At 44.5% G+C, this 23,731-nt stretch overlaps 2 protein-coding genes across 5 annotated transcripts; both read right to left on the bottom strand.

The window, feature by feature from the left end:
* Positions 1-877: 877 nt before the first annotated feature.
* On the bottom strand, positions 878-15,097 carry LOC137146439 (tapasin-related protein-like). Of its 4 annotated transcripts, XM_067537701.1 has the most exons (9): positions 14,988-15,097; positions 13,841-14,068; positions 7,365-7,640; positions 6,324-6,665; positions 4,984-5,310; positions 3,958-4,041; positions 3,398-3,414; positions 3,253-3,293; positions 2,898-3,003 (listed from the first exon to the last, which is right to left on the bottom strand). In XM_067537701.1, exons 1-8 carry the CDS (start codon positions 15,031-15,033, stop codon positions 3,279-3,281), a joined length of 1,335 nt encoding a protein of 444 aa, XP_067393802.1. In that variant the 5' UTR covers positions 15,034-15,097; the 3' UTR covers positions 2,898-3,003; positions 3,253-3,278. The 4 variants fall into 4 exon arrangements, 3 of the variants coding, with proteins under 3 accessions (XP_067393801.1, XP_067393799.1, XP_067393802.1); XM_067537700.1 differs by lacking the exons at positions 3,253-3,293; positions 3,398-3,414 and having other exon boundaries at positions 878-3,003; XR_010917938.1 differs by having other exon boundaries at positions 2,887-3,293; positions 3,398-4,041.
* Positions 15,098-17,546: 2,449 nt separating this feature from the next.
* Positions 17,547-23,277, bottom strand: EXO5 (exonuclease 5). The gene is made up of 5 exons (XM_067538164.1): positions 23,159-23,277; positions 22,038-22,306; positions 21,290-21,394; positions 20,443-20,615; positions 17,547-19,057 (listed from the first exon to the last, which is right to left on the bottom strand). The coding sequence occupies exons 1-5, from the start codon at positions 23,275-23,277 to the stop codon at positions 18,590-18,592; spliced, it is 1,134 nt and encodes a 377-aa protein (XP_067394265.1). The 3' UTR covers positions 17,547-18,589.
* Positions 23,278-23,731: the final 454 nt, after the last annotated feature.

The raw sequence follows: 23,731 nt of genomic DNA, 5'->3' as shown, positions 1-23,731 counted from the left end.
ACAAAGAAAATTAGCCCATGCGGCTCAAGCTTCAGGCATTTTTTAAAAAGGGATTACTCCAATGTTTCTGGGTTTTTTTAATATCTTCAGGGGGGGAACAAAACCAGCAGGCAGAATAAATCTTCCTCCATTTATGCCTCAAAGATAATACAGTGGTAAGTTTCATGGGGAGTAATTATACTACAGTGTCTCTTCCATCATTTATGATTCAGCAGGCAGGGTCCACAGGATTATAACACGGGGGTTTTTGAAGAAGCCAAACGGAGATTGGTGTCTCACTCCCTTCTGCACCCTCAGCCAAACTGATATAGTTGCTTTGCACCAGATTCTACAGTAGGGACAATGAAGTGCATTGTCCTATGTGGGGGCTTTGTACCTCAGACAGGAGATCCTGCTATACCCTGTGGCTATACCATCTGTAAAGATGATGCAGCATGCTTTTCACCTGCCACTTCAACTGCCAGGAGCAGTCCTTGTTCTCCCTCAGGGCAAGGATGGAAAAGGTTGGGGCAGGCTCTTCGCCCGCAGGAGCCAGGCACAAACTGAGGGCACTATGCAAGCAGAATATCAAACCGAGTCTGTCTTATATTAGGGGCGAAATCCTGTCCCCATTTGAGTCAATGGGGCCAGGATTTCACTCTGGAATTTCAGCCACTAGCACAAGTGCCAATGTGATTTGCACTGGAGTAAATGCAGCGACACCTGTGGCTAAAAGCTCAGTCTAGACACGGCCTTACAGTGCAACTGTGGTGTGGAGGGTGCAAACCTACCAAAATGGAAAACGAAGAGCACATGGACGTGCCAAAGCCTGCAGTTGTGTTTGACAGAACTCTGGGCCCCTGTTGAGCCAGCCAGACAATAAAAACCAGGTTGGGAATATTGAGACATGAGGGGTAACAAATCCATGGAGCCTATACCAGCAGCCAGAGATTTAAGAATCCAATCAAACAAACCAGCAGTTATTTGGAGTTTCTCTTATGCCTCTTTATTGCTGTTTAATGGACTCCTTTGCATTTAACAAAACTAGGAAAACCAGCAAGCAGATTGATTTTAGATTTGTACAAATGGGCTCCACACATTTCCATACATTCTAGTCACCATGACTTAAAGATACATTCCAAGTGCAGCCAAAGAAGTCACTGTCAAAGACCACCAGGGACGCAGACAACTTAAAAAAAAACAACCCTCTCTCTCCAACAATTTCCCACCCTTATAATCAACCTGCCTGGCCACAACCACCATTTTGAAATACCTGGAGGGGAAAATGAGTTGTGCAATGGGCCCTGACGTTTATCAGACTGGGGTGGGGAGCTGATTAGAAAGCGGTGGGGTCCGCACACAGAATGCAGGCAGTAGCCCTCCAGGACTCCCACACCTCTGCTAATCTCAACTTCAGCCACACGGCTCAAGGACAGAGGCAGCGTCTCTGGTAGGCAGGTCCTAAGCATTATAGGTCAAAACCAATACCTTAAATATCACCTGGCAACCCAACAAGCAGTCCATGAGATGGCGGGGCACAGGTAAGATATTCTCTGCTTACCTACCAGGCTTCCACATTCTGACAACAGCTTCAATTTCTGGATCGTTTTCAGGTCTAGAACTGAATTCTTGGCTGTGCACATAAAAAGACAGCCAGGGCCCCACATGCGGTGCAGTACATTGAAAGAAGCACCACTGTAAAACCGCACCCCAGCAATGGCATGTACAGTGTGAAGCAACCCCTTTTTGAGTAAGTTCTTTCACACAAACTGTACCCCCAAGGCAGACGTGAGAGACACTGAGCAGGCACCAGATGGCGCATGTTAGAGTAAGCAACAGTGTAAAGGTGTTGTCTGCATGTTACATAGATTAAATTACACACATTTCTACAGCTACCAGAGAAAAAGTAACAGGACTAAGCAGAGCAAAGACACGTCTGAAGATATTCGGAAGGATAAAGCATCAGAAAAACCAGAGAAATACAGGAAGTTTGTTCCAGGTGGCAAGTACTGCAGAGACAAAGGGACTCAGAGCAGCAGTGGTGAAACAACAGCACAGAGGCAAGACAGGGGGAACAGAGTAGAACTCTTGCAGTCCACTTATATTATGTTATAAAGCCAAATTCTCCTGCACTGACCTGCACCTTGTGTAGTTATTTACACCAAAGGCACGGTCGATTAGATCATGGGCTCGGGGGGGGGCGCGTGAAAAATCCTCATCCCTGAGCCCCAGAGCCAGGTTGACAAAAGAACGCTTCTGTGAACCTAGCTACCATGGGGGAGGTGGGGCGGCGGTGGTTTTACAGTGACAGGAAAAACTCCTACACTGCTGGTAGTGATGCTGCTGTCGCCCCCCCACAACATGTAAACCTGGCCAAAGTCAGTGCAAAATGCTACTAAACCAGACTGGGAATATTTCACACCCAATTTGCACGAGTGTAAATGATTACACAAGGGGCAGGGCAACAAAGATTTTGGGCCATAACGTTTAAGGATCTTATCTATGACCTTGTCTACATACAAGGTATACTTTAACTATATCACCAAAAAGTATTACAGTCCCTGCTGGTGTTGAGGCAGTTTTTTTAGTATCTCTTATTACCATATGATAAGGGGAAGAGCTATCCACCTGGGGCATGTACTGGTATTACTACTCCTGGCTGCATCCGTTTAAAAAAATTCATGCCGCTAACCAACATTTATAGCAGTACAAAAGAAATCAGTGTGTGTAGCCCAGGCTCAACTTCTTCATTCATTCATTTTATGAATTCATTCAGTTTTTCATTCCTTTGCGCCTTGTGTGTAATGCCCCCAAATCAGAATTCTCCACTCCCACCAGCAGTAGCATTTTACAGTGTAAAGGACTACGATGTGTGCAAGACAACACAAAATCAGGCCCAATGTTTGGAGAAACACAATCTAGGGCTAACAGTGCAAATACAGAGCAGGCTGAAGACAGAGGCACATGGTCTTTCTTTCCATTCTCTGTGTGCTGATTCGGTTCTCAGATGGGGAACAGCATGTCCTAAAAGCAAGGGAGAGAAAAGGATATTTTATGTTGATTTCATAAAAGGATCACACAGAAAGCCTTGCCTGATTGGAGCATCATTCTTAGTACAGAGCACGTTGTTTTTCTGTACTTCCTCTCCACTGGACTGCGTGTGTAGATAATATTAAACTACTGCTGGTCAAAAATGGTAAGTATTTTCTGGGAAGAACCTAGAACTAACTACAGGGTTATTTCATATTGCCAGCTGGATCCTCTGCCTCTTACCTGACTGGACCAAAAGGTCTTGTGCTCTAGTAAGGTTTTGGCTGAAATTAAAAAAAAAAAAAAGACAAACACATTAGAGAACAGCACAATGGAAAGCGTGTAAAGGTAATGTGTATTCTACATAGAAAACAGAACACAAACGTACCTTACTGGCATGCCTCACTAGGGTAGAAAAGAAAGAGAGACTGGTAAGTAAGAATGTTGAACTCCTGACGCCACTCCACAGCCGTAACAAGACAACTCAGTTACAGTTAAAGATTTGGGCTTAAAGTCACAGCCAGTGTAAACCACCCTGGCTCCACTGACTCAAATGTAGCGATATCAACTTACACCACTTGGGGATCTTACCCTGTATTTCAATAGAACAACAGTTAGGCTGCTGATGTGCTGAGACCACTGCCTGTCACACGGACCAGTCTGGTCTTATTGTTTCCTTGTACTTCCCCCCCCTTCTATCTGTCTGTATCCATCTGTTGTCTCTTGTCTTGTATTTAGGTTGTAAGTTCCTTAGGGCAGGGACTGTCTTTTTACAGTGCTTAGCACAGTGGGGTCCAGATCTACGACTAACACGCCTACGCACTACAGTAGTACAAATAATAATAATAATGTAGTACATCATAATAATAATGACGACAGTGACGCCATCAGCAGCAAATTCCTTTCTACCCCAAAGTCTGGTTTTCACACACTTTTTTCTTGTTTTACCTTTGTGAAGACAATACAACGCCACAACCAGACATGCAGCGAGGACAAACAGGATGACAAGGAGCCAAGTTGATGAGGTAGATTCTGTCCATAAATAAATTTAAAAGAAAAAGAACAATTTTAGAAGAACAACCTGCAGAGAAAAATAAATCCCATGATACTTCTTAAAGGACACAGACACGATCTACAGTGCCGAAGCCATATTACACCAGTGCGTGTTAAACAGTCTGTTGCAGAAGATTAAAAACAAAATAAAATGAATAGAACAGCGGATACCTCAAGGAACTTTCGGGGATGAAAGTAACAATGACTGAGGTGGGATTTATGACCACATGGCGTTAAAGGCCTGAAGTTGAGAGGAGTTAGCTATTAATCCCCAGGAAGTACCCTGAACAGAGGTTATTATTGATATTTGATAGCTGAACAAGAGGGTGGGAGATAACCCACAGAAACAAAGTTTTTAGGGGTGGTTATTATTACTAATTTCTGTTGTGGTAGCATTTAGGCTCCCCAAACCACTCATTGAAATCCCTCCCAGAGAGCCCCTCCTCCGTTGCCCATTGGAAAGGAGAAACTCAGGCATCCATTGAGTTCCTCTGACCTCTGCTTTTCCCCTGCCTCCCAGTAAGCTTTTGAGAGTAGGGACCGCCTTTGTTCCCATGCTTTCTACTGCACCAGGCACTCTGTTTTTCTTTAACAAATTAATTATCATCACAGAGTTGAGCTGGTCAGGAAAGGATTTCCATCCCCACCCAGCCCCTAAAAGCTGATTATAAATTAAGTTTGTTTTGCAACACCCCCCTCCCCCCACACACACACACACTTTTTTTGTCAAAAAAAACCAAAATGACTTTTTTTTTTTTTTTTTTTTTTTGGACAGAAATGGAAATTTTGTCATGAAAACTTCTGTGTCATTGAAAAACCATTTTCTGGTCAGGAAAAATGTCAGCAGAAAATTCCTGACTGGATTTGCCATGGGCTAAGAAGTCAAGAAGGCAATGCTGTTTCCTCAGGAGAACAGCGTACCTGTCACTTTCACCGTCAGGCTTTTCCTGATTGGATACTTCAGGCTTTGATGCTCCACCCGGCAGGTGTATCTACACCCATCGTCTCTGAGGGAGGCCTTAAGCAGGAAGTAACTGGAGAAGCTGTAAGTCCCATCATTGTTCTGCCTGTGACTGCTAAAGACAACATGATTCACCACATGGGGGAGCAACCCCTGCTCCTTCGGTTCCTGAAGCCACTGAGCCTCTGCGTCATGAGGGTAAAAGTGACTGATGTCACAGATCACCTTGTGTTCATCTCCTTCCACCAGAGACAGCATGTCAGCATTGAGGGTCACTGTGGGCTTTTCTGGTGAATTAAAAAAAAGTTATTACAATGCTGCATCTCTTCGCCCATAAATTCTATCCATATCATTTATTAAGCTATTAAAATGGCACCATTTAACAGCCCTAATTTCAAAGGATATCACTCTTTCTAGCCCCATAATTACAGTCCACACAAATTTGGTTTCCCTCACTTATATTGCTGAAAACTGTTTGCACCAGAAATGCAGAATCACAAGACAGATTCACTCCACCAAAGGAAGGAATCCCACAGCATTATAAAGCTTCCTACACCAAGAACATTTGTGTCCCTCGCCACTTATTTTGGGGGTCTTTGACCCATTGTGATCCATATTTGAGCACTGGCTGGTTGAGAGGAATGGCATGGAACCATTAAAAAACCCTTGACAGGTACCACACACAGAAGTTAGGGTTTACCATAGTACTTGTGTCATTTCCCTTTCTAAGTGTAGCGATTGTCTTTTTTTAAGAAGGTGCTTGCTGTATATGACCTAGTGGCACTGCAGGATTTCCCAAAAGATGCTCCACTGGCTAAAAAGTCAGCTGACCTATCTTTGTTATAGAAAGACAAAGCAATTAAAGTTATATTTACATCTCCAGCCCCCGGAGAGCACAGATCCTTGTTGCTGGATCTGTCCCAACCTGTCGCTCTGGTCTTGCGTCCCCGATGGGGTTAGACATAGCAGTGGTTTATCCCACAGAAACAAAATTGAAGGGCAATGGGTAAAAGCACTGCAGTGGGAGATAGTGATCACATGACAAGGAGACTGGATCCTGACAAAGCACCTCACAAATTCTCCTCCTCTGCTCAGTTCCAGCTGAGCCCTTCATAAATGCAGAACACCACACAGCCACTGTCATGTGCTCACCTGTCCATATCAAGGCACGTATCCTCTTATCTTGGTACATGAGAACACCTACAATGTTTTCCCCATGCCGATTCCGTCAAACGCCTCGTCCTTCTAATACAAAATGTTGACTGTTGCCCAATATACTTAAAAACAATCAGTCAATTACCTACTATTTCCAGCTGGATATCCTGTGTCCCAAGAAGCGAAGACACAAATACGGAGCAAGAATAGATTCCTTCATCTCTTATTTCCACTGTTCTTAGTAAGAGAGAAGCATTTCCCTTTGGGATCTCTGCTAGGAACATCTCAGCCCGCTTATTCTTGTGTTCCACCTGCCTGGTAGATCCGTTATAGGCAAATACCACCTTCTTTTGTGCCCCTTTCTGCTGTAATACCCATTTGATGGTGACATCTGTGTGGTGATCAACTGAGAAAGCACAGCTGAGGAGTACATCCTTATTCAAGCCAGACTGGATTAGAGAGGGTCCTGTGCGTACCAAGAACACACCTGCAATACAGATGATAAAGCATCTGAGTAACCAGATTTTGGATGAACGGTGCTAAACACAGTCATAGTACAGATTGCCATCAGTACTATGACACTGAGTTAGTTTCCCAGAACTGAAGAAGACTCTGTGTAAGCTCGAATGCTTGTAATTGTGTTTGCATGCATGCACACCTGCCCCCGCAATTCTCATTTAGACTAAGGCCATGTTACACTTTTCTGGCAACGCAAGTTATATTTACATTTACTTTCAAGCCCCTTTAGATTGCTACAATGGAGTCCGGAGGCCTGGCTATATTGACCACCTTAAGCATTCAAAAACCATGAGGCATGCTTCTCAAAACCATGAAATTGGCTTAAAAATTATGAGATTTAAAAAAGAAATAGATACAGGAACTGGGGTTTTAAGGAAAACACCGAATATCAGGACACCCAAAATAAAACTGCAAGAACTGGCAATACCGCCCTAGTGTAAATAAGAATGAGGCTAATTATTTCTATTATACACAACTTTAGCAAAGCACCTTCTTCATATTTTAAACCCACCAATAAGATACTTTAAAAATAGCCTGTTAGTTATTGCATCAACTAACTCCCATTGTAGTTACAATGCCACACCGATATCGTAAAATTTAAAGTCCTCATTTGGAAGGCGCTGTAGATGTACAAATTAGGATTATCCTTTGATAGCGTTGTTGTTACCTGAAAGATAAAATCTCTCTGCATTGCCTTGAGAAACATCTCCAGGGATTCGGTTCTCCGCCTCTGTGCTGGCACCTGATTGTACCAAAAAGACTGTAACGGTGAATGTGTCAGCCAGGTGCTTTATGGTGCCGGTGAACCACGAATCTATTCTATCGCTTCGAGTTTGTATCCCAGGCCACAGGATCTGGGTGTTATCTGTAAAATATCTGCTAATCTTACATTCAAGCTTGTCTACATCCTCATCCACGTGTTGAAGGATATCCAGTGAGGGCTCTGCATGAAAAAATACACATGTACCAGTTAGAATCCCAGTTCATGTTAATAAATATCATAGAGAGAGTTGAACTATTGATGGACACCAGCCAAAACCAGCAAGTATTATGCAACCCTATTCAATCTCAGTTGCAACCCACTCTCAGCACATTTACACAAACAAATAGCATGGAAATCTTCTCCCTAAACCCCTCAGTCTTACAACATGCTCTTTATAGGCTCAAGTGTCTGTGTTTTTGGACCCAGTTGCAGAGTTGTGGACCTAATTTGGTTGCATCTTCTCACGACTAAGATAAATATGCTTGTTAATGAATACCACATGCACCTCTCCTTCACTGCTAATTACCCTTGCTTTATGAGGGTAATGACATTACAGAGCCCGATTTTCCTCTCAGTTACCCTGGTGCAAATCTGGAGAAACTATGCAGAAATCAATGGAGTTACACCAGAGAAACAAGATTTAAGCGAGTTCAGAATCAGATCTACTGTCTTCAGCATATTTGAAACGAATATCACTGAGCTGGCAGACGGTCAAATATTATCAGTATACTCTAAGGAATTTTTGGTAGTCGGCTCTGAATATTAACTGCTTTTTTTATTCCCATCCAAGGACTTAAAGAGTGAAACTCATCCCTGAACAGAGGCTTAAGAAGCACTTAAGCAGTTCACAGACCTTGTATTGCCTCAAAGAATAGCCAAAGACACAATCATATCAGTCCAAGAAAACAGACAGATGTCCTGATTTTTAGAGGGGTTGCTATCCATGACAGCTGCAGGGCTCATCTAGTCAGGATTTATTTTTACCAGTCACCAGCAGAGAATGAAAATATCCTCCACGAATTTGACAGCACTCCAGTGCATTTAGCAAAGCATAGAGTTTAGCAGACTGAATAATGGGATACTTTGGGGACTACATTCTAGTAAGATACATTTTGCAAACATAGGGTTATTCTTGCCCCTTGAGGTCTCTTTTTTTATGCAGTATATCGTTGCTACTCTTCGTCTCCTGCCATATACACAATGAGACATTTCATCATAATCACAAAATGTTATTTCTAAAGATAAACCCAAAGCAAACACCCAAACATGCAGGGGAATTTGAAACCTGGATCAAGATCTGAATTTTGCAGCTCAGATTCCCCTCCCTTCATGCACAGTACTGCATGAAATGACTCCAGTAAGCCAATCTTTACTCCGAATCCTCCTACATTGTTGTGACTAGTTTGAGGAAAATTTACTCTGCGTATCCCCCCTACGTTGTGATTAACTTGATCTGGTGATGATAGAACAGTGCAAGCTAACAACATTCCCAAGAGGATTAACTCTGGCAGATTCGTCTTCCCACTCTTGCAAACTGATTAAATATTCATCTACTACGTGAATTTAATGCTGGTGAAGATTGAGGACTTGTCTACACAGGGAAGTTAGTGTGCACTAAGCTAGGGTGTGAATTTAAAATGTGCGAGCTACTCCACTTCAGCTCCCCATGTGCACATTCTTATTGTGGTTTAACTTAGAATACTTCCAAAGCGTATTAAGCTAGGTGCACAAAGGTACTCTGAGGCTGCAGTGTAGTGTGATTGTGTGTCTTTTCCCATGTAGGTAAGCCCTGAAGTCTTCTGTTTAGCCACAACCTGCAGCACGACCCACAGTGATCTACTAATGTGCCTCAACCAGGCGCTAAAGGAAAGTCAGGTTCTGATCATTCCCTGCCATAGGGCAAAGCCAGCAAAGCTGAGTAGCAGAGGATTAGCCCTGCCTGTGCCGTCCCGACATGGCACAGAACTGCCGTAGTGACTTATGTCATTCTCATCCCAGCTGCCCTGGCATATGGAGCACGACCAAGAGATGTGGCTGGGGAGAAGGGGAGCACGGTCAGGACAAGGTGGGGCAGTTGGGACAAGGTTGATCAACCTTCAGAGTTGTTTCACATTTCAATCTTTGGGCTGCTCTGCTTTGTGTCTGGCATTCATCTGTGCTCAAGAAGGCCCAGTGCCAGAAGAGGGCTGACAGCACCTGCCATCCTAATGCACCAAGTATAGCTAAGCCATAACTCAGGATCTGGTTCCCAATGTCCATGCTCACTCAGCTCTTCTGCCAGACTTATAAAAGTGGCTCACTGACACGGGCACTTGTCCACTAGGGCCTGGGACGAGAACCGCCTACTCGTTTCAGGCTGGCCAGCCACCCGCGGATAACTTTCAGTCACGTGACCCTAGGCACCGCCAGAGTCACGTCCTACACACTACTGCAGTGATTCTTGTGCCAAATATGCCTTGGGAAGCATCATTTGAAAACTAACAACCCACTGGTCAATAATATCATTGTAAAATATACCTAACAAAGCTGGGTGTGAATTATGAACACTCACTGATATTACACTTTGAAGTCAGTGATTAAAAGGTATTTAAACCAGGCGTGGCAGGGGACTTGATAAACTGGTTTTCTCCCCCCCTCCGAGACAAAGGAAAGAGGCCGACACCTCAGAGCAGGTGTGGCCCAAATTCAACGGGTTATTGATTTGTGCCAGAGGTTGCAACAGGAAGAAATAATTTGGAACCAACATGGAGCTTTATCTTTCAGACCTCAGGGGTCCTTTAATCAGCATGAACTAATGAACTTTTTCTGGAGGTGGCCTGTCAGAAGAATCAATTACAAAGGTAACCTGAACTATAAAGAGACAGGGAGAGAAGCCCTAAGTTATCCTCCACTTCAAGAAGATAAAGACACCGATTTGATCTCTGTGAGAGGTCCTGGCCACACCGGCCAGTAAAAAGCTGGAAAGGACAGTGGAGTGGGGGAGAAGGGAGGGCAAGGGAGAACCCTTCTTGAACAGAGGCTGTGTACCTTGCTCGATTAAAGTTATACACTTGAAAAATGAAAGCACACATTTAATTTGCATGTAACCGTCTCTACCTTTCTTTCTTTTACTTGGTATCACTAATCCATGCTCTTTTGTGAATAAACTTGTCTTGCTTTCATTATAAATCATCAGTGCTGGGTAAGTTCAGTAAAGCGTGAGCTACTAGTAAGCGGACAGGTTGGCGTGTTTTACTGTTCCCGTAGAAGCAGCGAATCTCAGCCTTTTTTTCTCCGAGGGTCGAGTGAGAAGGACCAGACCCTCCAAGAGGACGATTTTGGGGTGAATTCAGGGCTGGAAGGGTCCTAAAGTCAGCCTGCAAGGAGTAAGCAAGCTGGACAAGGCCAGGGTGCGGCTTGCGGGCTGCTGGCAGGCAGTTGGGTCAGTTTTGAACTATAGCTCCACGGCGAGCCCCAAGACATCCCGAGTTACAAGGCAAACACCGACTGAACCCTTTACCGATGGGAGTCAAACGTCACAGTCACTATCAGCTGGCTTGGATCTGGACCTGTGGGCTAAAGGTGAAAGGTTTCCATGTCCCACTGCCAATCCCCCCCATCTGGAGTCCTCTTGCCCCCCATGAAAAGGAGATGAACCAAGAATACTTTAAGCATCCGAACAGTTTAACAGATACATAGATCTATGCTGAATTGTGAAAGTTACTCAACACAGCCACCCGGCCCCCTGTTTGAATTTGGAGTCAGATCAGCTGCCTTGAGTGACAAAACAGGGTCATGACAGCGATTAAGTATTACAAAATAATATGACTAAAACTATGTACTTGGTAACCCCCTTTCCTTAGATCTACCTTCCTACAGACCGCTGTATCCACAGCCCTCCTCACTGTGGGAATCAGAACACCTTCTTCATTCCTGCTGCTATATTTTCAAAATGCTGCATTTGATATTCTGAGACTAAATCAGGGAATTTATGGAAAACTCTTCAGTAAAATGCACTAATAACGGACCCTGTCATGTCAAACGCATACTGTTTAGATCTTCACTCCATTCACTGTCATTCTTTCACGGAAGGAAAGGCTCATCCTTCTGTTACATTTCTCTCTTGTAAAAATATTTGCTGAAACTAGTCAGGGTGCGTTGGCAGTGGCACACAGAAAACAGTCTGACATAGATCAACACGCCCTTGTCGGTAAACAAACGAGTCCATGCTTAGTTGTAGGATGTTATGCTGACATCTACTGGCCAATTTATAATATAGCACAGCATCTATTCATTTAATAAATTAGCAGGGGGCCCAATTTTCCCCACAGCTGGACACATGCAAGAACTCCTACTTTGTGTCTTGCAGTGGGGAAATGGGGAACCCAGCTCAGAACGGGGGACACTGCTATTCATGTATTACATGTTTATAATATATATAAAAATGTTGTTAAACGTAAGAATAGCCACAGATCAGGGGGTCCTTCTAGTTACCCATCACAAACAACAGCCAGCACCAAATACTTTAGAGAAAGGTTCAAGAAACCCTGCAGTAAGTAGTTATGGGATAACCTACCCCTCAGGGAAGATTCTTCCTGACCCCTAACAGTAAGAGTTTGTGTTATGCCCTGAAGCATGCGGGGTTTTATATATATATATAAACATTTATTGTTACAACTTTGGATATTCATATTTATTCAATCCCTTTTGAATCCTGCTAAGTTCTTGATCTCATCTTGTGGCAATGAGTTCCATAGGCTGAGCACCCAGTGTGAGTGCACACAGAGAAATACAGTAGCTGGAGTGCACAGTAATAGTCATCATTAAAGTTGACCAAGCATTCCCATTCCAAAGGGTTTATTTTAATTGCTTGTAACTTTCATTTTGCAGAGAGGTTTTCCAGCTCTGGTCTCTGGCCATGGATGAATTTTAAGTTTGAACAATAACAGCTCAGCCATTTCTGATCATGAATGGAGTGAAAACATACACTCCTACCATTAAATAGTTTTGATCCATCTTTTTTTTAAAGATTTCTAATACCTTTTGGGAAAAGCTTGAAATTGGGACACACACCTCTTGGTTGTCTAGTGAAAATGCATTCTTCTTTGGCCCAATTATAAGGGATTAAAAAACCATACTTTGATCATATGCACTTACGTTGCCTGAACCACAATCTCCCAACATTTTACTGGCAACCTCATTTGCACAAATAAGCAAGCTGGGCATAATGAGAAGGAATGTATGGAATGAAGAATGGCTCTGTAGATTCCTTGACTTATTTTGTATGATCTATTAATGCGTGCGCCGAGGGAGGAATCTATCTTCACGTATATGATTGATTAATAGCATCTTAATAATTATTTGCCTGTTGATCTCTTTCCCACACATTAAGTAAAGAAATGCACATGCGGCATCCTCTGCTTATCAGTCTGTGGCATTGCCAGAAGATGGATCTATGACAACACATGCAGGCTGCTGCTTCATATCAGGTCTTTCATTTTGTATTTGCCATCCAGCCAGTCAACAGCAGCAGAAAGCTAGATTTCCAGGGGAGGACACTGGAGCTTATAGTAATTGAACAAGAAAAGAACAAGGTGCACTGATGCTTTAGCTCCAGACTGGCTGAGTGAGATATATTTGTACACTTGAATTCCAGCTGCATACGCATTGAATCCCCCTCCTGACTTGCTGCGTGGGCTTGGAAGATCAGGAGAGTCCCCACTGGAAAAATGGGGGTAATGATACTTGGGCAGATGAATTAATGTTTGTAAAGGACTTTGGGGGTGTAAAGAGTTACAGAAGCGCTAAGTATAATTGTATTCCTCAGCAGGCTGAAATGGTAACTTTTGAGAGGTATGGCCTCAGAGACAGGGAAGCATTTGCCTTGATCAGAAAGGCTGCTGTTGTGCTACACAGTCAGTGAATGACTCAGGCTGCTACTCTGGACAACCCAGCCCACCCGCAGTGACAGGAAGAAAATGCAAGCATAGCAATAAACCAGTTCTCTTTTTTTTGGGGGGCGAGGGGTGGGGGGGCAGGGGCGCCTCCAACCAAGAGAAAGCAAGAGCACTCTTACTGGCTAATTGCTTTCAGACCTCTCCAAGTATTACCGGCTTCCTGACAATGGTGGATCATCATCATCAACCACGCCAGGCCCCCACACTCTGAGATCACCCCCAGGTCCCACGAAGGTTCTGGAATGTGAGACTCACGGATGATCTGTGTGTGGCACTCCAATATTTGCTTGAGCAACCTGAAGGACACGCCCCACACCCCCCTGCAAGCGAGATTTGTCTGCCCAGTTTTGGTCGCCTCAAGCCTCAGTCTGCACCTATTTTACGACACCTCAAATGGGAGCCAAATTTGCTCATATGCCTTGAGTGTCTAAACGGCTAACTCACCTTGTATGATAAATGTGATGGTATCACCAGCAGGAGGATTTTCTGGGTGAGGTCCCTCAGTGTCCTTTGATTCGGTTCCACTCACCAGCAGCCAGGCATTCTGTCTGATGTACTTGACTTCATTTGACAACAGGATCGTTTCACTTGTCTCAAACAAGCAGGAAAGCTGCCTACTTTTACTAAAGGTTGAACCTGCTGTTGCAATTCCATTACGGTGCTTTAGGATTCCTTAAAGGCAAAACATGCACAAATGCATTAAAAAAAATATACCACTGATCATTTAACAATAAAAAAAATACTCTCTTAAGTTTTGTTTTCCCATGTGAAAGAATTTAATGCATTTAGCTATCACCTTTTCTATGCAGTTTTAATAGATCCATTAGGTCCATAGCATCTGGAATATTACTTTTTTGGGGGTGAAGGGGCATTTTCCTGAATTACAGGAGTACAACAAACAGTCAGAAATCCTCAGATTTTGAAATTCCATTGAATCCACCGTACATTCAGGCTCTTTACCCACAAAATTATTTGGGGGTGGGGGTGATTTAACAGAAGATATTGAATTTTCCCTGAGCAAATACATTTTGCTTTTTGGTCATAGAACTTTGTGCTGTTATGAAGAAAATCACTAATCAACATTTTTATAAGAACTAGACTAGAAGGAGCAAAAAACCCAAACAAACCAACCCCCCAAACAACCCACCAGCATGCAGGGCATGACAGAAGCAGAAAGAGCGATCCTGAAAATTGAGCCAGGCTACTCAGAGGCCTGGAGAGTCACTGCATGAGGAGAGCAAACAACAACATGCTGGAGGACTGCTAATAAAATATTAATAATGGTCAGCACTTCAGCACCATCTTACAGCTGGGCATTTTATAGAATTCTGGATGACCCAAATTGAGGTATCCAAAAATCACTAGTCACTCTTGAAAATCTTAATTTTTATGACATAAAAACAAGGCCATGTGGTTCAGCAGTGTTCTGTAGTTAAAGCCACCATTAGGCCAAGAAGGATTCTCTTTTATAACAGGATTGAAATCATCTCAGCAACCAGCAGGCTCTGGCAACAAGAATTTAGCATATAAAATGATTCGGTCTCATTTTACATAGCAGGACAATGCATGCAAAAATATTAGTTATACATACCAGTGCATAGGAAGCAACCAATTGCCATATAAATCCTAAAATTCATAGTGGAGTTGCTTTTGTTAGACAGCCACCCTCTGCAGAGTCTCTTCTGGCTCCATAGCTTTTGGTTGATCTTCGTTTCACTTTCATTTCTCTCAGAGGCTGTTGCAATCTTTGACGCTGCAGGGCGGGATTTCCCAGTCAAACAAACTTTATAACAGCTGAGACAAATTCCCTTCTGGCAATAATCATTTGAGTTACACCAACAGAGAATGGTGCCCAGTCAGAGGTAAAAAGAGTGGGTGTAGCTACCAAAGAGCAGCTAAGGTTCATTTCTCTGTTGCAAACTGGGGGGCAGCATGCTTACAGCAATGTGCTGCAGTCACACCTGATAGGAGCTTCTGGATTGCTCCACACACAACCTTTGTTAATATCAGCTGTAATAAATGCTGTCCCACAAGGAGCAGAGCAACAGGCAGCACTAAGCAAAGGCAGGAGTTCCCCTCTCCTGTGCTACGACTGGCACTTATCAGTACTTTGCTGCCAATCCCAAGTGCTCAAAAATCTTAAAACGGGTTTTAAAATGATGAAAGATAAGATAATAGATGTTTGGTTCTTTTTATTTGCCTTGTGATGCATTTAAGGTCACGGTTTTAGGTCTTTCTCCCTCAACACATTGGCTCAACTGAGCGGAACGTGATTGAAAAGCCCTGTTAAGTTGCGTTACCCTGCTTCTTACCAGGGTTTTCAACTATGTTAAGAAAACTGCAAAAAATAGTTGGAAATAGGGAGTTGCCATCTAATGGGGGTGTTTTCAGGGGAGGGTCCCCATGGGAATCTCTTCTCAGTCCAAAGCTATTCAATCTCTTTATCAATTATCTGGAAGAAAATATAAAATCATCCTTGGTAAAATTTGCAGATGACAAAAATCGCTGGCGTGGTAAACAATGGGAACAGGTCAGTCATGCAGACTGACCCTGCTTGTGGCTCATCTGAACAACATGCATTTTAACACAGCCAAATGCAAAGTCACTCAAATAGAACCAAAGAATGCAGGTCAAACTTGTAAGATAGGGGACTGTTTCCTGGAAAGCTATAACTCTGAGGATCTTGGGATCATGGCAGACAACAAATTGAACATGCGCTCCCAGTGAAATCCTGTAACGGAGAGCAAATGCGATCCTTGGATGTATAAGCAAGGGAATATTGGTGATAACACCTGGGTATACACCATTAGTGACACCCGTACTGGAATACTGTGTCCAGTTCTGGTGTCCACACTTCAAAACGGATGTTAAAAAACTGGAAAGCATTCAGAAAAGAACTACGAGAACCATTTTCAGTTAGGAAGATGCCTTACCGTGAAAGACTAAAGAAAGCTCCGTCTAGTTAACGTATGCAAGGGAAGGCTCAGTAGTGATTAGAACACAATCTGTAAGTGAGGAAGAGCTTTCTGATAGTAATAGCTTTTTAAACTGGCAGAGGATGACAATGACAAATTCAGATTAAAAATAATACCTAATAGTGTTTTTCATCAGCAGATCTTATCCTCATTTTACAATGAGCCCAGAGGTGAAAAATAAGCACAAGTTTTGAACAATGAACATAATTAACTACGGGGACAACTTACCCAGGGAGGTGGTGGATTCGCCGTCACTTGGAGTCTTTCACTCAAGATTGGATAGGTTTCTAGAATATATACTATAACGCACACAGGAAGTGATGCTGGATACAGAAATTACTGGGTGAGGTTCTCTGGCCTGTCTTACACAAAAGATCAGACTAAATGATCAGAATAACAGGCTTTAAGTACCCAAAGAATCAATCTATGATTTACACCAATTGAGGACATGGCTAATCACGTATGAACATTCCTTTCTAGCCCTAATATTTTAACTTCACAAGTTTTGCAGTACTTATACCTTTCCTTTCTAATTAACTCCCCCCCCACACACAATTAGAATTGGCTGGTTTTATTCCAACACAGGAGAAGCGGGTTTATTTCCCTCCCCTCTTCAAACTTCAATTAAGAGGATAACTTCCTGCTGTGGAAATAGTGAAAATTTCTCCATCTTCTTCTTTTCCTTCATGCCGCTTTTCCTGGTGAGGGTCACGGCAGCAGCATGCACAGCAGGGAAGACCAGACCTCCCTTTCCTCCACAACAGGTTTCAGCTCCTCCTGGGGATTCCCAGATGTTCCTAGACCAGCCGAGAGATATAATCCCTCCAGTGTGTCCTGGGTTGGTCTCGGGGCCTCCTCCCAGTGGGATGTGCCCAGTAGAGTTCCAAAGGAAGCTGACCAAGGGGCTTCCTTATCAGGTGCCCAAACCATGTCACCTGACTCCTCGCGATCCAGAGGAGTAACAGCTCTACTCCGAGGCTCTCCTGAATAGCCGAGCCCCTCACCCTATCTCGGAGAGACAGCCCAGCCACCCCGTGGAGAAACTTCATTTCCACGGCTTGTACCCATGATCTCCTTCTTTCGGTCATTATCCAAAGTTCATAACCATAGGAGAGGATGGGGATGTAGATTGACCTGTAAACTCAGCTCCCGCTTCACCACCACAGATCGTGAAAATTTCTATTTTATTTATTACTCCCAAACAACCCCTTCTTCCCTCCCCCACCACCACAATTACGACCTTTGTTATTACTCAGTAACATTTAAAACATTTTAAAAACAATACATTTTCCTTGATACAGACAATCAAGTGATATGTTAAATAGTAAACTCATTCTAAATGACTTACTTACTAGAAGATGTAATTTTGACGAGATGTAAACAGATTAAAGGCTCAAATAAGCAATAGAATCAGATTAACTGTTAAGGGGCTGACCCAGCAAGACAATGAATGACCTCAACTCCCACTGATACCACTGGGTACTTAGCATCCTGCAGGCACCTTACAGGGCGTGTCCTCCAGCTGAGATTTTCAAAGGAACCTATGGAAGCCAGATGCCAAATTCAGGCATCCTTTGAAAAATTCCAGCCTTCACGTAACTCTGCCCCTAGTGTAGCATTAGTGGGTTTTGGGAGAGAGCTGGGTCCAGCTTCAGTCTTACAAAGAGAATCGCTGGTATAGGATCTTTGGAAGAGCAGATAGAGGAGAGAGATGAGGGGTGAGTTACTCCAAAGGAACTAAAGATGAACCATCAAGTTTAGGTGGGTTAGGATCTGGGGTTATAGTTTGGAACCTTCTCTACATAACTGTTTAGAGCAGTAGAAAATAAAAAAAAGTTATTGTGCTTTTCATGTTCAAACCATGTCACAAAGATAAAATTAAATAATCCCCAGAAAACCCTATGAGATAGGTATTTACCTCCATTTCATAGATGGGGAAATGGAGGCCCAGAGAAGTGAAGCAACTTGCACAATCTGCCTTGTGCTTAGACTACACCTCTGGATCAACCAGTATGATCAAAAACAGTATCCATTACGAACACACTGCCAGAATCACAACTGGTGCACCAATCTATGCATAGTAAAGGGATGGGTTTGGCTCGCTCTTATAATCCGCTCAATTCTGATTGGTTAACGTCCTGCACTGAATGTACAACTGTCACATATTTTCACATCTCTCAATAAGGTGGAACCTCCTCACCGGAGGACAAGATTGCCTTCATTTACTCTTCTTTGGTCCACTTCTCTGTACGAGCCCTTCAGCCCTCTTCTTTCTCCAGTCACAGATCTCTGAGTAGACACATGAGTAGCATTTCCACGCCTCCTCAATTTCCACCCCCTGTACTTCCCTTTGTCCTTTCCAGTAAGCAAGGTAGTACTGCGCTCTCTCTCTCACCTTTTCTTCTGCAAATTGAACCACCTCTGTCCCGAGAAGAGTGTGACTTTCCTGGTGGCTGTATTCGATTTTCAAAAGGTCAATGCTAGGGATGTCTGAGAGCGTCAGGTTTAGATACATCAGCTCCAGGAGGTCCCCAAAGCAGGTGACCATGAATCCTGCCTTCTGAGCATGCTTCCGAATTGGCAATCCCAGTGGCTGGTCTGGCCTCAGATGGACGTGACTAGTGATAACATCTGGTTTCAGTTGGCCCCGCACCATGGCATCAAACATGTATTTATACAAACAGACCTGAAAGGGAGGGAGGGAAAAAAAAAAATCAACGGATGATCAAAGAATCTGCTATAGCAAAGTGCACTAAGGAGCGCTACAAGATGGGATTAACTCCTTTAGGCTGGTCTACATTAAGAGCTAGGGGTTTGATTCCCAGCTTTCGTAGACATACTCCATTACCTCTCCTCTGAGCTAGCACACTAAAAATAGTCATGTACCATGGGCAGCCACCCTGAATACGTACCCACCAGGCCCAAGGGGGGTTTGTACTAAGATCGGCTACTCCAATCGGCTGCTGCCCATGCTACACTATTTTTAGCAAGCATGAGTATATGTCTGCAGGAGCTGGGAATCACACCCCTAGCTCGTAGCGTAGGCACAGCCTCACGCTTCATTGGAAACCCCAACCCTAACCCATAAATGCTACTCAGTGTGATACTTCCTTGAAAACTGATTACATAATACATAGGAACGCGCATCTCCATAGGTTATATATCACCACAGAATAAATTAGTAGCCCGTGAAAATGGGACAACTCACTGAACCATAGAGGATCTAGTGATAGAAGTTACTTACATGTACATTTTTAGGTGTAATTAAAGCATGTTCAAAATTGAGCAGAGAGTCTGAGACAATGGGACTTAATCCGCTGAACTTTAAAAGATAGGATTTTCACAGCTGCCCTAATTTTAAATGGGAATTGGGCATCTGAATAAATCTTTTTAGGCAGCTTTGAGGAGACTCTCAGCATAAAACAGATCTCAAATTACATGAGCAGGATGCACCTGTAGTTAAAATAAATGTAATATTGCACAATCAAGCCAAGTGCTGTGGGATTTGGTGGCAATAATTCAATAGGTAACATTTGTCTCTACAAGTCAGTATGAAACCAATGGCCTGGGGGGCAAAGGACTGCTGGAGTTCAAACTTTTGGAGGAGACGTAGAACCAGCGCCCTGACAACTTGTCATCTTAAGATCCTACAAGACTTTTCCCAAGAGAAGGGTTGTTAACTCTGAGGCCTGGTCTGAATTCTAGGTTGGGACATTCATTATACTCCAACTACATGGAGTTCCCCTTCTAGTTTCAGCTGAATACTTCCTGTCCTAACCGGTCATGTAACATGGCTGCTGACTATCAAAAAGCTGCTCCCTTTCATTCCAGAGAGGGCTGCATTCACAAATCATTGGTACAATAATCTGTAGAATATTTTTGGTAGAAGAGGGACAATATAAATATAAAAGGTCATTACACTGTACTACTTCTTTAGTTATTTGTTAGCATAATGCTAAGCTTAAGAAAGTAGGCTCAATCGCCCTCCTCTGTACCCATAAGTTGATTGTTTCTGGGCAAATATTTGTTTCTGGATGCACCAGTCTATGGATTGGAACATATATTGCCCACCTGGAAATAATCTTTCTTTTTCTGTGCTCCAGAAGGCATAGAAGGTCGGCCTCGAGTTTTTAGCTCCCTCAGCTCCAGCTCTCCATTGGCATTATAGCATAGCTCATCGATAATTCCAATCAAGAAGACATCTTCTATTACTCCAAACACAGGAAGCTCCCGCACGCAACCACCTGGAATACAAAATAGGAGACCCATATATTTTATGAGGCTAGCACGGCTTTTGAATGAAGACAATGCACCCTTAAGTAACACTGCAAACTCCCTTGGAATTGTAGTATTGCACTGGTCTATACTTACGGGGAAATTCGGCGGCAGTCGACAGGAGTTATGCAAGCTACATAGAGTAGCTTGCGTAACTTACGTCAACTTCCTAAATCCTCTTTGGCGTGCCGTCTCCACTATGCTGCGCCGATGGGAAATGCGTACCCGTCAACACAGCACTACGCTTTTTTTGGAGGTGGTTTTATTGAATCAACTTCCGGATCGATTGAGCGGGTCTTCACTTCTGCTCAATCGATCCAGATAAATCAATCTGACGGCGGCGAATTTGCCACCATCAGTGAAGACATACCCTTTGCTGCATTTGAGGCATTCGCATTTAGACACATGATTAGGAGAATGTTTGCGCGTCTCCCCATGGAGCTTCAGTTTTAATAATCGAAGGTGGCCAGGAGAAATTCAGGCAAGGGAGTTTAAAATGAATATTTTTTGACTTGACAAGATCTAATTGTTATCATCCTTTTAAGCTACCACAAAAATCACAACAGATTTTTATACATAAGACACACACAGAATACAACAAAGATAAAAAAAAAAGACAAATGCCTTTTGACTGCCTCCATACCTGCCTGTAAAACTGGAATCACAGAAAGAAGATTCAGTATTCTTATCGCCCAAGAATCTTCCTTGCTGGTCGTTTGTACTTTCACTACATCATGGACTTCTAGTTCTGATTTCAAAAGAGAAAAAATGATTATTAATGTTTATCACAGTCCCGCCTTGAGGCCGCAACTGAGTTCTGGGTCCCGTTGTGCTAGGCCCTGTGAAGCATGGCATAAGAGCTTCAGTGTAAATAAATAAGATAGACAACGGATGGGAGGGAATCAGGCCCAGAGATGTGAAATGATTTGCCCAAGGTTACTCAATAAGTCAATGGGAGGGGCAGGAATAGAACCCATGTCTCCCCACCCCCCAGGCCAGTGCCCTCTCTGTGAAAATAATCACCAGTGTTAGGAAATGATACAAAATTAGGCTTCTTTCCTTGACCCTGGCACACAATATCGATCCACTGAGTGTTACAAGGAACGTTTTAATTTTTCCAGGGATACCCAGAAGTTAAACATAGACCAGAAGCGGGTCTATATTAAGATAGTGAATGCAGTGTTTGTTATATTGCTCTTGAATGCAGGTATATGCTTTTGGAAGGCTCTTATGAGACTCTTATGTGACTATACTTGTGCATTCCCGTTGACATCAACAAATTAAAGCTTTCCAAAATCCTTCCTGAAAACATACCAAAACACCACGCTGTATAATAGGGGAGGAAAGAAAACAAAATGAAAGTTTTTACTGCAACATCCTAGTAGGGTTACCTCTCGCCAGATGTATGCTCTTCCCCGTGTTTAATAACACGATGGTCTCCGGCGCCTGCAGCTGCGGTTGCTCCCTGCCATACACCATTTGTTGTTCGCACCAACTCTGAGTGGACAAATCAGTCACGTAAAGGTACTTCAGGTCGTATTTTTCCAGGGGAGTCTGTGCTCTTTTTCTTTTCACCTTCTGGGCGGCACCGTCGCCGGTGAACACCTCATTGAAGGATTCCAGAGGCAGGTCATTTGAGGAGCTTGGCTTTCCAGAGTCTCTATAATTAATTAAATAAACAAACAGTTTTGGGTTTTTTCCCCTCCCTCGCCTCTAAAGTGCTTTAAGAACACAATGGATTATTTTGCAGTGTGCAAAGTTAAGTTGATCCGGCAAACCACCAGCAGAAAGTTTAAACTGTAAACTTATTAGCAATATCCGTCTCCCTTTTAAGTCCATGCCCAGTTGAACACACTGGCGCTGTTCCTACTGTCCACTCCGAAGCCCCCAGCAAGGAGCAGTCAGTCATTTACCTTCCAGGGCAAGTTTCACACCCTGCCCTGCAGATGTGCTGCTCAGCCCAGAGCAGAAGAAAAGCCGCCCTGCTGGGAGGAAGCAGAACTTGGGGTAATAAAGGGCGTGGGAACCGGGACCAATTGCTCTGATGGGGATTTGATCTGCAGGACTCCTGGGGGCGCGGGGGAGGGAGATTACAAGGCTCCCCGCATTGTTCCCAGGGCGGTGCCGCTGCTTGGGTCTCGGTGGGTGCCCTGACTTCGGGCGCGAAAGGGGGGGCGGGACAGGACCCTACCTTGCTTTGGAGAGACCCAGGATGCGCCCCGAGTGCGGGCTTGCCTCCCAGCGGCCGGGGGAGGTGCAGCCAAAGCAGCCCCTGTTTCTCTCCACGGGGGGGCAGCCTCGGCTTCTGGGGCTGAGGGTGGAAGCGCCCCACGCCATGGGGGGCTTGCGGGGCAGAGCCATTGCAAGCCAGGCACCCCCAGCGGGGCTGGGTGGGTGGGACCGAGCCTTCCCCCCTCCCCCCAGCGTGGCGGGGGGAGCTCCCAGGGCGGGGGCAGCTGCCGCCCCCCCCCCCAAGCGTTTTGCAGGCGCACCCCAGCGGGGCAGCGCTTACCCCGGCCGCAGCAGCAGCGCCTCCTCCCCCGGCCCCTCCAGCAGCAGCTGCAGCAGCTCGGAGTCGCTGGGCTCCGGGGCACCGCGCGCGCCGGGCTCGGAGCGGGGCGGCCCCTCCATGGACCCGCTGCAATGGCTTGGCGGCGGCTGCTGCTGCCGGAGCCCGGCGAGGCGAGGGCAGGATCTCCCCGCCCCAGTCCCTTCCCGCCAGCGCCAGTCCCCACCCTCCTCTTCTCCTGCTTCCTCCCCGTCTACTCCCTCCCGTCCTCTGCCTCCTGCCCAGCGGCTCTGCGCTCCTCTCTCTTAAGACCCAGCGCCGCAGAACCGGGCATTAAGGACCAGTGCATGGAGGGGGTCAAAGCCCAAGCCCCCTGAGAAAGCCCAGCCCCCGGCCCTGGCCTCAGGCCAGAGGTTTCTGGCTTCTTTCCCTCTCTACAGGTTGTTGAGCCACTTTAAAGGAAGCCTGGGCTGGAGCCCCCTGTCTTATTAAACAGAGAACCCCCATTTAGCAAATCTTGAGTCAGCCTTAACCATGGCAGCCTGTGATTCTACTGGGGTTTGGTGTCTTCCCGTA

The sequence above is a fragment of the Emydura macquarii genome, unplaced genomic scaffold (assembly GCF_026122565.2).
Source record: "Emydura macquarii macquarii isolate MOO-44397 ecotype Brisbane River unplaced genomic scaffold, CSIRO-AGI_Emac_v2 contig_450, whole genome shotgun sequence".
NCBI lineage: Eukaryota > Metazoa > Chordata > Testudines > Chelidae > Emydura > Emydura macquarii.
This window is presented reverse-complemented; position numbering and strand designations above follow the sequence as displayed.

Bases quoted from the DNA above. Each gene is read 5' to 3' on its own strand.
- LOC137146439 (XM_067537698.1), bottom strand. From the start codon at position 15,033: ATGAATTTTAGGATTTATATGGCAATTGGTTGCTTCCTATGCACTG. The intron at 14,069-14,987 runs GTATGTATAACT...TTTGCCTTTAAG, and splicing joins TGGTTGCTTCCTATGCACTG to GAATCCTAAAGCACCGTAAT. The intron at 6,666-7,364 runs GTAACAACAACG...TCTGTATTGCAG, and splicing joins AGAGAGATTTTATCTTTCAG to GTGTGTTCTTGGTACGCACA.
- EXO5 (XM_067538164.1), bottom strand. From the start codon at position 23,277: ATGGAGGGGCCGCCCCGCTCCGAGCCCGGCGCGCGCGGTGCCCCGGAG. The intron at 20,616-21,289 runs GTATGGAGGCAG...TTTGTATTCCAG, and splicing joins GATTCCAGTTTTACAGGCAG to GTGGTTGCGTGCGGGAGCTT. The intron at 19,058-20,442 runs GTGGGCAATATA...CCTCCCTTTCAG, and splicing joins AAAAGAAAGATTATTTCCAG to GTCTGTTTGTATAAATACAT.